The 15,108-nt window shown below is 35.0% G+C and overlaps 1 protein-coding gene across 10 annotated transcripts in view; it reads left to right on the forward strand.

Moving 5' to 3' along the window:
• The window catches only part of arhgap12b (Rho GTPase activating protein 12b), a 190,484-nt gene that overhangs the window by 142,940 nt on the left and 32,436 nt on the right, over positions 1–15,108 (forward strand). For 7 of the 10 annotated variants that reach the window (XM_028804312.2, XM_051928964.1, XM_028804309.2 and 4 more), the window contains 4 exons: positions 4,296–4,430; positions 5,551–5,622; positions 6,191–6,268; positions 11,904–11,965. In XM_028804312.2, the coding sequence (XP_028660145.1) occupies positions 4,296–4,430; positions 5,551–5,622; positions 6,191–6,268; positions 11,904–11,965 (347 nt within the window). The remainder of the gene's footprint in view (positions 1–4,295; positions 4,431–5,550; positions 5,623–6,190; positions 6,269–11,903; positions 11,966–15,108) is intronic. The other 3 variants (XM_028804313.2, XM_028804317.2, XM_028804318.2) reach the window with 1 other exon arrangement.

Consider the following 15,108-nt stretch of genomic DNA (forward strand, 5'->3'; position numbering starts at 1 on the left):
TGAGATTAATGTAAGCCATTTGAGAAACAATCTGAATCCGTACCAAGGTCTCCCAAGCCAGCTACGATGTTGTAGCAGGGTTAGCACTACTTCTTGCCTATATCTTTCTTGTAAGTGATTTATTGTTAGTAATTTCTTTGAACTTCAATACATTGTTGTTGGTAGAAACTTTCAACAACAGTACCAGACTTGCTTTTTCTAAGCCACAAAAAGCAGGAAGCTTTATACTATAGATCTTCTTTGTTGGCATTGTTTTCTTTGGCAATGGCTGAAGATGATGTAGAAGGTGTTTATTTGTAAGATTATCTACAGTATGGTTACCTATTTATTTAAATACTATTTCCATGTATTGTTCATTGTGTTTAACCTTTTACCCCAGCGTCATTTTTGGCCATTGTCTGGTACTTTGACTTAACTGGATATATATAATTCATCATCACTCAAAATAAAATTCAGACATTTCTCTTTCAGAATTTTTACAGCTGGAGAATTGGTTATGTTGTACACATGTTGCAGCAGAAAAAAAAACTGCAAAATTCAATTTTTTTACAAACAAATACACTTTAAATGTTGTTCATATTTTCATATGTGTTGAAATAAGCTAAAGTGTCAGTGAATGTGTCGGCAACAGCCCGAAAAAAATGGCTATAAAATTTCTACAAGTAATAAGTCTAGTTTATTGTTTTGAAGCAGTGCAACAAAACAGGATTCTTTTTCTCTACTTTTACTGTTATCAAATTAGTATCCATAGCATGCACCTCCATTAATGAAAACTGTAATTTGTAAACTGAAACATCCCTCTCAAATTGAATAGTAATAGTCTGTCCATCAAATTGTATGCAGTGGAATGAGGATGTTCAAGCAAGTTATTATTTGGGGTTTCAGGTAGATGTTGCTGTGATGCAGCAGTGTGTCCATCCTTGAGTTAAGTAAGAAAAACTCTGCATCATGGTAATATAACATTTCAACAAAAAACACTGTACATTAATATTAGCAGTAAATTAATGGTTTTGTGCGTTTTTTTTTGTTTGTTTTTTGCATTGTTGATCCGTCCCGCTGGCATGACCAAAACAGAGGGTGTATTTTTAAAAGTGTATCTACTTCTGTGCTCCGTAACTCTACCAGTCATGGAGCAGGGTGTGGTATCATGTTCTGCCTGCTGAGTGATCATCTTTTGGTGTACCCTTTTGCAAATTAAATGGGTATCAGCTGTATAGAAAAGTGATAGACATGTACAGTATATGATATCTATATTTATATATAAAATGCTAAGTGTTGTCAGTCTATCACACAAACATTAAGCATTCATCTTGGTCTTAATCAAGATCTTATGGCATGATATCACTGTGTGTAATGGACCCAAGAGTTAGAGGTGCAGGCTGTCACATCCCCACAATTGGGATTTGTGTCCTTATTATAACAAGCATCTTTATGGTTATGCGCTGTGGCTGATGGGATAGAACCATGGCAACATCTGCTGACAGTGAAATACACTGCATAGGCCAACTGATGGTTTTTGCCACAAATGCATGTCATACACTCAGAGTGCAAAAGATTGTCATGAATAAGGAATGAGTGACTGCTGTTTTCCCAGTTATATTTTTATAGCAATGTCGGTAAAGCCTATTGTTATTTTGCATAGTGGCAGTAGAGAATTTGTAGTGAATTGGAGGACATAAAAAGTGTGATGATAGTGTTAAAAAAAAAAAAAATGCCAAAGAGGGAACACAAAAAATGTGGCACGCCCTTGAACAAAAATTGATGCAGACTTGCGTTAACTTTTATTAATTATAAAAGGTTCTAGTTTTCATTTTGTCATTCATTCTTTGTGTTCTCATTAATTTTAAATTCAAAATGTAAAAAATGATTGCACATAGTTTTCACAACTTTATATTGTGTAATGGCATTCATAATTGGAGAGATGAGTTTATAGTGGATCAGAGGGCATAAAAGAATGAAGGAAATAAACATCATTACTTCATAGTCAAAGATATCGACATCTTCAGGCAGATTTTTGTGATGTAGGTCAGTAGGGTTTATCTTAGAAACGGTTAATTTTAAAATGATTTAACTATTATTTGATTAGTGCAATTGTATTCCTAAATTTTTTGGAAAATCACATTTACCACACAGAACCATGTGTGTGCATAGGAGTGAGAGAAGAGAGAGAGAGAGAGAGATCAGGCCAGGATAAAGAGATCCTGCAGTAAATGGTCTGAAAACCCAAATGATACAAGTCAGGGAGAGTCATAATATGTTATTGGTGCTTCATATCAGTGATCTTAAGACCATTTTCCATATAGCAGGATAGAGGGATTGTTTTAGGGCACCTAGCTAAAAGAAAGATAAGAAAAATGAGCCTAAGCAAGATGAAAGTAGAGACTATAATAATTTCCCCTTTGAACATACTGATATTGCACATATGTTCAATTATACCTAGACATCTGACAGGTTATTGTTTTGTACATCTGTGTGTTCTGTTTTTCTGCATATTTTGACAAATTAACCCTTTCTATGTAGAGAGAATTTGCATATCATGAAATGTCTTTAGACAGCCCCCTTACATTGCCCCTAAAATAATAGCAAACAGCCAAATTCAGAACAGAGCATGTTTGTTGATTCATAAATCATTAGTAGAGGGGGCTGTACATAGTCACCACATTGCACATTCCTATGAGCCACAAGATTGCCAATTTAAGCAAATTTGTGGATGTTGGTGATCATGGCGGATATGATTGCAAGAAAAATTTGGCCCAAGTTACTGCATGAAGCAGCTACTTTAATTCAGAAAGCCCCGAATTTATCATCTTGTCAACAATTGCTATCAGTAATGTCGGCCTATAAATATGACACTTGTTGGCTGAAAGATTTATGCACACTGCACCAACAATTCACTAATCAAAGCACAGTACAGGCTAGAGCTCACCCTCTCAATTTTGATGGGTGAAAATAACAGTTTTCATTTTAAAATGTATTTCATGTTATGTGTGGTGTCACTGCAAAAAATAAATGAAGAAATAATTTCATACACAAAGAAATAAGCAACACAAAATATATTATTTCATGAAACATTTATGTGCACATATAATTATTAGATTTCACAATACTTTAATTTTGTTAAAATATTCCTCCTTGATGCTGCACTGATTTTAATTTTTGCACAATTTACCTTCCATTATATCATTGTATTCCACAAACAGTGTACGCTAAGTTGAATTTCCATAAGTTGAGGTCATGTTGTATACAATATGTGTACATGTATGATGTGATATATGTATAATGACGTGTGTGTGTTTATGATATAACATGTAATGAAGAATAGATTGGGTAAGTTTTAGTGCTTTACTCTATCAAGACAGTTTTTTCTTAATTGCTATTTTGAAAAGGTAGTGATTTAATGCTGCTGGTTTCATTTTAAAACACTAACTAAATTTGTAAAAACTAACTTTGAACGAAGTCAAAAGTCTGTTACATTTTACATAATATTTACACACTTAGATATTTTGTAGCTTATTACTTATGTAAATCTTTAAAGGTAAGTCGTTACATTGCCTTTCCTGTGAAATAGGAGTGAAGAAGTTATTTTCTCATGTTACATTGAGGACAAAAAAGTTTGTTTCATTCATATTAATGATATTTCTTATGTTGTACACTAGACCATATCCTTTTAAATCCCTGTTAATGGTCCACTTGCCAATGAGTTTTGTGAAATATTTCTATGAATAAAAAAAATAGCATAAACTAATCTTTTAAGGTTGGGATACATAGCAACAGTGACGTCTGTAAACTCATCTTTGTGTTTCCAACAGCTGTATGTGAATCACCCAGAATCTATTTAGGATTAGCCTATCTTCCAAAAATCCTGTTTTATGAGCACAGTACTATTATTTAGACACTCGGAGACCTTTTTTGATGGGTGTATTATTTGTTAAACATAATCATCCAAAAAAAAATGATGTTTTAATGAGTTTAGGGCATTTCAATAAAGTTTTCAAATTAGGTTTCAACCTGAATATTATAAGGTTCTTCATCAACTGCATTACTTAATAGCTTGTTTAATTTAATAATAATAATAATAATTCTTTGCATTTATATAGCACTTTTCTCACTACTCAAAGCGCTCAGCAATTGCAGGTTAAGGGCCTTGCTGAAGGGCCCAACAGAGCAGAGTCCCTTTTGGCATTTACGGGATTCGAACCGGCAACCTATTTATGTAGTGCTTCTTTCAGTTTCACTGATTGTATATATTTCTTTCAAGAAAAACTAATATGTTGTATGCTTTTCTATTTTACCAGTATAATATCCCACCACCACCACTTCCACATCCTGGAGACATTCCAAAAAGCAAAAGTCTGGATAGAAAACACATGGAACCCATAGTTTTAAATAAGTGGAGACACAGTACATATGCACTGGATTTAAATGACAAAGTAAGTGAGTTACCTTGCAAAATATCTGGCCGCTGCTCTTTCATGAAATTATTACATAGTAAACAGTTTTGATTTTTGACAAGACTTATTTTAGTTTTATGACTGCATCCTGCTTTTTCTTTATGGTAAGATGGAGATCCCAGTGACCAAATAATGACAGTGCATTCCTGTATTCACTTAAAATATTATAATAATATAGTGCTTATAATTAATGTGATCATTGATGAAACTGTCAGACCTTCAATATAATCGTTACACCATTGAACAAAACTCTGTTCGCAGTCTTCTGCCATACTACCCAGTTTTCTTAAGGAGAAACTGTTTTGTAATCTGCAGTTGTTTACGTTAATGCTGCACTGATGGGTTTGTGAGTCCACGGATAGATGCTTAATACTTGTTCCAAGAGGGAAATTGAGCTTTTTATAGCAGTTCAAGAAGTATGTTAACAAACAAAAACAGCAACCCCCTCAAACGTACATAAGAATTACAAGAAAGAAGAAAACTTCTGACTTCACTAAAGGTAAAAGAGCAGTCACTGTGAGGCATTATGAAGATATGTCACCATAACTATGAAGGAGCCTCAGTGCAGTGGTGAGCACTGCTGCCTGATGGAGAAAGTACCCTGGATTCAAATTCCATGGTTGATTTGTTTTCTTTAGGTATTATGTTAGGCTACCTCAATAGCCATGGTGTGTCCTCCAGGGTCTCACATCCCTGAATTTTATTTAACAAGCTTGAGAATGCATGTATATACTGTAAGTTTTGTTTGAGATAGAAAATGTTTTTTTTTTTTTTTTTATCATTTTGCTGTTTAAACTAAAGAGTAACATTAATTCATTTGATGCAAATTTTATTCCAGATATTTTATTCAGTGTTTAAGATTAGTTCACTGTTTTTTTTCCATGTAGTGTAACACAGTAGTTTTTGTTTTTTTTTTTATATATAACAAACACTGGTTATAAGCAATATTAGGACTTTGATCTTCATATAAATATTTATTACATTGGAGAGTCGAGCGTCTAGATGCACCTTTGAAACAAATTGAGAAAAATTAAATATGCTTACATTTTATGTCTATATCATTCTGAAGTCCTACAGAATTATTTTGATTTTATTGCAGTTGTCTATCAAAAAAAAACGTAATTCTTCTGAACATTCTTCTGGGGCTATTACACCCCCACTTTACGAGCAAGTTAGTAAAGTATTTTATTAAATATTTGTCTGTCTTCAGTTGTCCTTAATTATTTCAAAAGAATCACTCTTTTATATTAACATTGGAGAAAAAAATAACCAATCAAATGTTTCTTTTCCTTTACAAAACTAGAAAATATTTGTTACTCCTCCGGCCCACCACTACCTTCCCTCTCCAAAATTTATTCTCAAGTCTTTTGCTCTGTGATTTTTGGTTAAACAAACAATACAATCTTTAATTTTAATTATCTAAAGATGCAGGATACAGTGAAACCTGGAAAACTCGGTTTGACTTTTGAAATGTGTTTAATATCCTAAAAATAAAACCTGAGAAATGTTGTGTTTCATGTTAGATTTGGACTAGAAATTAAACTGGAAAGAATAAAAAAAAAAAAGTCAAAACAGCTGTGATTTCTCATAATAAAAATTCTGCATCTTTAGAACTTAAAGTGGTCTGAGTTTTGTATTTTTGTGCAACATTATGTATTCATCAAACCAAGTGTTGTATTTTCTTCAAAACAGTTTAATTTTTAAGTTCCATAATAACATATTTTGTTTGTATTTATTAGGTGGAATCTCCCACATCCCCAAAGCAGACTTTTCCAGAATCTGATTCTTGTCCTTCATCTCCAAAGCATCCAACAGCTGTTAGTAAATATTCTTTTGCTGTAGTAAAGTGTTATTCTAGAAGCTCTGAGTACAAGTCAGTGACATTTTGGCACACTTTCTGGACAGTATTCTTTCTAATACTGCTTGCCTACATGCAGACTTGTGTCACAATTTGTTTTCGATCACCACTTTTTTTGCCTACTGAATAACAAGCGTATGCTATAATTCAGAGGAGAAGTGAAGCTAATGAATGCTGTCAGGTTGCTTGGATAAATTATTAACTAAAGATGTTTATAATATAAAAAAAAACAGTATGACATTTCAGATATTAAATATAAACTTGTGTGTCCTATAAAGACAGCACAGAAGCAGATTACCCAAATCAGGATGTATCACTCTTCTTTGTTTTTAAAACATAAACCCCAGACTTGTGTTATTCAAAGGGTTTGAAACTGTGTACAGATTCGGTCGGTTTACTCTGTAACCTCTTATCAATAGTGCTATTTTTGTGCTATCAAACTTCGTTATTTTTACTTTCCTCATACCTTTTAACCCATACATTCTGCAAATACTACTTCTTCCTTTATCTGGGGTGTTTTTTTTTTATACTGGACCAACCTTACTACCCTTAAATTGTTACTGCTAGGCAACTGTCTTTGTCAAGTTGTCTAGAACTTGGCACAACCCTAATCCTACATGTCTGTGTCTCATTTGTTCAGTTTTGTGATTTTTAAATGCCTGTAAATAAACAGCCTATTGTATTGTATATTGTCTTTCTACAATAACCGCCATCCCAAGATATCCATCCATCCATTTTCCAACCCGCTGAATCCGAACACAGGGTCACGGGGGTCTGCTGGAGCCAATCCCAGCCAACACAGGGCACAAGGCAGGGAACCAATCCCGGGCAGGGTGCCAACCCACCGCAGGACACACACAAACACACCCACACACCAAGCACACACTAGGGCCAATTTAGAATCACCAATCCATCTAACCTGCATGTCTTTGGACTGTGGGAGGAAACCAGAGCGCCCGGAGACACGGGGAGAACATGCAAACTCCACGCAGGGTGGACCCGGGAAGCGAACCCGGGTCTCCTAACTGCAAGGCAGCAGCGCTACCACTGCGCCACCGTGCCGCCCATCCCAAGATATATTACAAGAAACTATGTATAATTGTGTATTTTACAAACTGTAAACACAGGCACACTACTTTAGTTAAAGGCAACAAATTAACATCTAGTTTTGTGCTTTAAAGTCCAATTCCTTAATCACTGAGACAGCTTAAGTTGCTTTGCACGTGAGTAATGCTTCTTAAAATTAGTACAAATCCACAAATGATATTAACATACACTTGTTGGAGCAGCTTTGATGACAACAAGCCACTCAGCCCAATAAAACTTAATCCTATTGTATACTATACTTTTGTACAGAAATATTAACATTGTTTTTAATCACAAATAAACACTTACAGGAATATGATGGTCCTGGTGCCTGCATCTGGCATCATTCTTTGAACCTAGGTCTGCTAATAGTCATGTCTAAGGATTAACCGGGCAGTGAGGAACACAAACAACAAGAGTAGGAGCAAGATGCTTGGTGCTTTTATTCAGTCCAAAAATCTTTGAATAAATCAATAAGTAATCCATAAAACCAGTATATGTAGGTTAAAATCAACACTAAATAATCCACACAGGTTGAAATCTAGATGAAACCATGGACAATTTGTCTCTTAAAGTCCATTACAAGCCCCTGTGCTCTTTTGTAAAACTGATGTCCCTGCTGCTTACTGTTCAGGTCTGCTCTACAGCAGGAGATGTCCACCAAATGATGCTGTCATCCCTCATCTGGCTTGTGTCCCTTGCATCCTTCGGTGTCCTCAGGGACTTGCCATGCCCGGATCCTTTCCCCCCCCCAACACCTTTCCTTGGCAACTGAGGGAGTCAACTTGAAGTGGTTGGTTCCACCTTTTCCTAGGTGCTCAGCAGGAATGACACTGTCTCTCTAGCGCTGTCCACTTGCTCCTGTCGGGACCATTCCAGACCACCTGCCTCCATTCCACATTAGCACCAGCTCCATATTGATCCTGCTGTTCCATCCTCTCTTTCACATTAACCTCTTAGATGCTTTCTCCTTTTCCTTTTTCATGTTTGCTCTTCCATGTACCTGCTCAGACTCATTTTTTTTATCCCCCTGTGGGTATGTTGACCTAATTACACTCCACAGAGTGCTGATGTGGAGCAGCTGACCATTTAAACAATTAGCAGGCCTTTACTCCAAACACCCCACTAAATCATTTAATGATACTGTTCCTGTGAGTGAATGGCTTCCCAGAATAACAATGAGTGACAGTACACAATTTACTGCTTATACAGCTTAGGCATATCATGCCTATCTTCAAGACCTTGTTCCTTGAAGTAATTGTCCACTGTAGGGGGCGCCGAGTTTTTGGGTAGAGAGACCTCACTGTATTAACAAAAAATCATTATTAATGAATAGCAATGTTGAGAAACGATTTCAAAATATTAATGATTAAACTGGTGTCCCTGTTAGTTTTCAATTTTATTTAACGGCTGCATATCAGTGCTGTCCTAGCATGACTTAAACCAGTGGTTCTCAACATTCAATCCTCAGTGCCCCCTTTGGTTGCAGGTTTTTGTCCCAATCCACCTTTTCTCTTAATTGGACTCCTACCTTAACAATTTGCTTATTTCCCAGTTTTTCCTTTATAACCTTCTGGAATACATTATATTTCCCTTTAAATTTTTTTTAAATATTCTGGATATTTAGACAATTATTTACTAATAAACACATAAGTGTGTAACACTAAAGTAGCTGCTTATTTCAGAGTCATTTGTGCCGTGTCTTCTCTGTTCATTTATTATTTGTATTCAGATACAATTAAGGAAGCAAACTGTACAGAAAAAGTGAATTAAAAAATAGTAAAACAAAGTAAACATTTAAAGATGCAGAAAACCTGCAAATATGTGTTAATTGCTTGTAATTTCAAATCTGACACTACTGCAGTTTACAAAATGCAAAATAAAGAAATAAGACCTGTCAGCTAATTAAATAATGTGATCAATTAAAGGTAACAATGACTGACTGAAAGAGAAGCTGTTGGAAACAAAAACCTATAGCTTCAGGGGACTATGAGGACTAAACATTGAGAACCTCTGACTTACACTGTTAAAGGTGCATCCACAAATAATGTGCCCTTAAATATGCACACTCCTCAAAGTCTACTGTTCATATGGCACATGATAACTGTGTGATTTGTTATACCCATCACATGGTCAACAAGTACTGGCTAGAGCTGAACACTATCAAATGAAGACACAGAGTTTAAGATAATTGCCCAACGTGGTGTCCATTCTGCATTTGACAGACAGCTCTGTGTAACTTAACATAGTGTATTATCGTACCTGTCAAAGTTATGAGAGTCCTTTTTATTAATGTCCATGACTTGTCTTCCATCTAGGATTGAATTCTGGTTGTCATATTCACAGGTATTCCTCAAAACACATAAGTAACCTAGCCACAACTATTTGCCTCATTTTCTCTTATGGCACAGATTCAGTCCTCTTTAATGTGGTATGAAACTTTGTGTATCTAATCTCATAATAAGATTCTGATTTGCATCTTTTTTTAAACTGAACATTTAATTATCAGTTTAAGATATGCAGAAACTAGTACCAAAAATTGCTTTATAATCAAGAGGTTGGCTGTAATCTCCAGGTACTGTTTTGTTTTATTTATTCATTTTATTAATGAATAAGGGTACGACATTACGGCATATCGACACAATCCTTTTTAACAACAAAATTACAGAAAATTACTTTCTGATAAGTTTTTTTTTTGCCAGCTTTACCTAGTGACAGAACAGATCATATGCTGTTGACTTTTTAAAATTTCTATTAGAATGTTAAATGGTCTACTTTGGAAAACTAAAGCTTTGATAATAATGCTTTGAAAGTTCTATTTGTTTCTGCAATAAATTATCTTTGAGGAAGTTTTTGAAAAAGGCTGATTGCTTGAAGTAGCCATTTCAAAGACTTAGTACATATGGCAATTGAAGGAGTTGCTTTTTAGAAATTTGCCACATCATTTATTTAAAAAAAAAAAAACACCTTAAAAGTTTGCCTCAACGGAATTTCAGTCGTCTGGTCAACATTGGGAAACCCATGGATTAGTTTCATGCCCAAAACTAAATATGTTAGTTAGCAAGGAGTTGTTTCGTTCAGACGTCCAATATATGGTAAAGTATACTTTAGTAAACTTAGACCTCGGCTTTAATGTTTGCAGTGTACCATGCAATGTATAGTCTCTGTCATATGCCATTTGGTATGAAATTTATAAAAGCAGTGTTAATGTGTGTAATATACCATCTTTTGGAATGACAAAAACATAGCACCCAGACGGACACACAGTCACTTACCTCTTTATTAAGGTGAATAGGAGCCTAATATGATGCAAGGTATTGTAACAAATCACAATGCACTTTACTACAAGTAAGCATAAGTAGGTTTTCTATTTTTATTCTGCATTATTTTAGAAACCATCACCATTCTCGCAAGTTTACATGGTTATAGTGTCTGAAGATCTCATTTAACCATGTTTCCTGTTTTTGCAGTACTCTTATTTTCCTGGAAGTGTTAATTTAACAATATTCTTGCAAAAATTAATGCCTTTTGTATGTTGTGAGTATATGACTAGACCTGTGGAGTATGCAACATGAATAACAAATCCCCAAAATAGATAACTTGCAAACTCCACATTGTCTCAACCCAACATTCAAAATACAGTTGAGTGCTATAAAGTAGAAGCACTACTCGATGCAGCATATTCTGACCTAATTTATATATATTGTATGTTGAATTGAGTGTTGTAATTAAGTTACATATTATCTAAATTTTTAATAGTTTATAAGTCACAGCCATAGCCCTCGGCAGATTAGAACAGTACTTCAATCCAGTGTTGTTTAAGTAGGTCCTTTAAGATTAAAAATTTAAGATTAAAAATTTCCACAAAATTGGTGCTTTTAGGACTGCTGTGTATAATTTTTTGAAATTCCAAGTAATTATTTAATCCTCCTTTCATTAAACAGACATTTATGTCCTTAGCTTGAAATAATGAATACGGACAAATATATACAGTACATTTGAAAATGGATGTTCCTTTCACAATAAAGCACTTAGTGTGGGGATTACAGAGTAAATAAAACATTTTGAATCCAGAACACTGAGTTTTACAATTGCCTTTAAATACTGTAGTTTTTCTGTAGCAAATAACAAATCAGTGTTGGTAATGTGCAGTTTAGATATTAAAACATTACTGAACAAACAGACGTATTCTAATTTAACTCTTGGCCGAAAGAATGAAGTCTCGTGAAAGATATTTGTTTAATTTGTACTCATTGTGACCAATGCTATTATTCATCCTTCTCTTGTTGTGTTTATTTTATGCTCAGAAACCATGTAATTTTACCTGAATTAGGTGGCTAGTGCTATTCATAATTTTGATGTTTAAATTGTGTTTTCATGCATGCTTTTTCAGTCGTTTTTACTGTAGAAATGCTGATTTTATGGCAGGATAATAATGATGTTTTTAAAATTATTTGCATTTTAGTATGGAGAATTTTAAGATTGCATTAACTTGTTAATATTTTTAGGCATCTGAAAAGTTTGGAGTGCTGAATGTAACCAAATTGACTGAAAATGGGAAGAAGGTTAGGTATGTATGAAAAATCATGTGAGACATCATTGCAGAGCCAAAACCCAAAGCACCGCTGCATAAATTAAATTGTCTTCTGTTTAAAAAAATACATTAATCATATAGGATGCTACCTGCAATGAGCCTTTAACAATAAAACACTTGTAGAATATATTAAACAGTTCCATTTTCAATAAAGCATTTTTTTTGTTATGAACTTTTTTCTAGTTTAGAATACTGGGCCAAATACAAAATAAAATGAACAGGGTACAGATTTACTTCTTCCATTTCAGTACTACCTCAAAACACATAAAATATCAAGGAAACAAGATTTTAGCATTATGTAAAAAATGCAATAACAAGCATTAATCAACTTATTTTTAAGATAAAAACAAATGTAAAATCAGTAACACTACTAATAAAAAAATTAATTCAACTGCTAGTTTAAACAGAATGTTCTTAATGATTTACAGCAGATGTGTTATGTCAGCTGACCTTATGTACAGTATTTTGAAAAGGTGTTCCAAAGTTATGGTACTGCCTCAATGCAAGTGAACATATAATGTCCTGGAGTGAAGGGATCTTTTACTAGATTATCAGAATGGGTAAAAAATGACTAATGTGCAATGAGTGGAGACAGGGTTATATGGGGAATAATGAGCACAGTCCTTATCTGTATGATCAGCAAGGTTTTAATCAATATGTCATGGAGAGCCAATGCAGATTATATTGTTTAATTTAACTCTGGCGATTATTAAGCAAGGACTGTAGTGGCAGCATCTTGGACCATTTAAAATCTAAAGGAGTCCTCTGCAATACATTGCACTTGCCTGAACATTTATCTGTTTTCCAACCCATGGGTTTTGTTGAGATTTGCAGATGCATTGGCCTTCACATGGGTACCAGTCTATCAGAGCAGTCAAACTATGAAGTAATAAATTCATGTTCTCGTTACTCATTTCTGATATGGTGTTTTGTAAAAGAAAACATAATAAATTATTATACATTTTATTTTTGAAGCACCATATTGTTTTCTAGATGCTCCCACGTTTACCAATAACACTAATAAGGTGATTGTTAACATTTGCACTTTATTTTTATATAACTTCTCATTGAAAGATTAAGTTCATAGTTGAAGATAGTGACATATATACTGAGCTTTTAAAGTGCTTTGTCTGAAGACTGAGCTCCTAGTCTACCACAGCTATACAGAATATGGTATGCAGTACTGCTAATGTAGCAGCAGCCATCAGAACCACTTGAGTAAGTGTTAGTGATCATAGTAAAATGAGACCAAAAGGACAAAATTATCCACATACTGTATTTCTAAGATTCAATAACAAGGTACCAAAACTGGATTTTTTCAGTCCATGCTGTGTCTTATTATTAAATCCATGATTATGGTGAATTTTAAAGAAAGAATTCTCTCTAAATTTGTTTTTATTAGATTTATTTATTAATGACATTTTAATCTCTGCTGGAGACATAGATTTCACAGATTTTATGGATTATTTATTTATTTAAAGAAGATTTTGGATGCACTGAACTTTAATTGGAACATTGTTCGATTTTTTTTTTTGGATGGATTGTAATTAAAGGACTGACACTTTGCACCTACCCCTTGGCTGGATGTGTGTGTCCTCGATTGCCCGGCTCACCTCGGTTCATGACTACCAACAGTTCAGGTTTAAGAGGCTAACAGATGCAATAAGAGGCATGGAGCAGACCCTGACCATCACAAGTAGTGAAAATGGGATGTACCATTGCTGAAATTTTAAACTTTAACAGAATTGATTTAATGCTAAGATGGCAAATGCAACTTCTGTTACATAAAGACATGCATCATTAGCATTTCAACCCTCCATTTCAGCACAAACCACAATATATTGTAATTTTAAGATTCTCAAGTACTTTCCTGGGGTACCACCTTGGCTAAACGTTTTCATATCACAAAATCATTGACTCCCATTAATGTTTAATTTATCTAATACAGTAATCCCTCCTCGATCGCGGAGGTTGCGTTCCAGAACCCCCCGCGAAAGGTGAAAATCTGCGAAGTAGAAATCATATGTTTATATGGTTATTTTTATATTGTCATTCTTGGGTCACAGATTTGCACAGAAACACAGGAGGTTGTAGAGAGACAGGAACTTTATTCAAACACTGCAAACAAACATTTGTCTCTTTTTCAAAAGTTTAAACTGTGCTCCATGACAAGACAGAGATGACAGTTCCGTCTCACAATTAAAAGAATGCAAACATATCTTCCTCTTCAAAGGAGTGTGCGTTAGGAGCAGAAAATGTCAGAGAGAGAGAGAAAGAAAAAAGCAAACAAAAATCAATAGGGCTGTTTGGCTTTTAAGCATGTGAAGCACCGCCGGATAAAGCAGCTGCAAGGAAGGGCGCAATATAAAGGTAGTCTTTCAGCATTTTTTAGAGGAGCGTTCGTATCCTCTAGGCTAGTGTGCGAACAGCCCCTCTGTTCACACCCCCTCCGTCAGGAGCAGAGAATGTCAGAGAGAGAGACGGAGAAAAACAAACAATCAAAAATCAATACGTGCCCTTCGAGCTTTTAAGTATGCGAAGCACCGTGCAGGAAGCATGTCGCTTGACAAATCAGCTGCACAGAAGGGAGCAACGTGAAGGTAATCTTTCAGCATTTTTAGACGAGCGTCCATATCGTCTAGGGGTGCGAACAGCCCCCCTGCTCACACCCCCTCCGTCAGGAGCAGAGAATGTCAGAGCAAGAGAGAGAGAGAAAGAAAAGAAAACAATCAAAAATCAATACGTGCTGTTTGATCTTTTAAGTATGCGAAGCACAGTGCGGGAAGCATATCACTTGACAAAGCAATCATATGTAAGCCCAGCAAGGAAGACAGCAATGTGAAGGTAATCTTTCAGCATTTTTTGAGGAGCGGCCGTATCCTCTAGGGGTGCGAACAGCCCCCGTGCTCACAATATATTTGAGGTGTTTTATTTAATACGTAATACGTGCTCTGGTTGGGTAGCTTCTCAGCCATCTGCCAATAGCGTCCCTTGTATGAAATCAACAGGGCAAACCAACTGAGGAAGCATGTACCAGAAATTAAAAGACCCATTGTCCGCACAAATCCGCGAACCAGCAAAAAATCCGTGTTATATATTTAAATATGCTTACGTATAAA

The sequence above is a fragment of the Erpetoichthys calabaricus genome, chromosome 6, assembly GCF_900747795.2.
Source record: "Erpetoichthys calabaricus chromosome 6, fErpCal1.3, whole genome shotgun sequence".
NCBI lineage: Eukaryota > Metazoa > Chordata > Cladistia > Polypteriformes > Polypteridae > Erpetoichthys > Erpetoichthys calabaricus.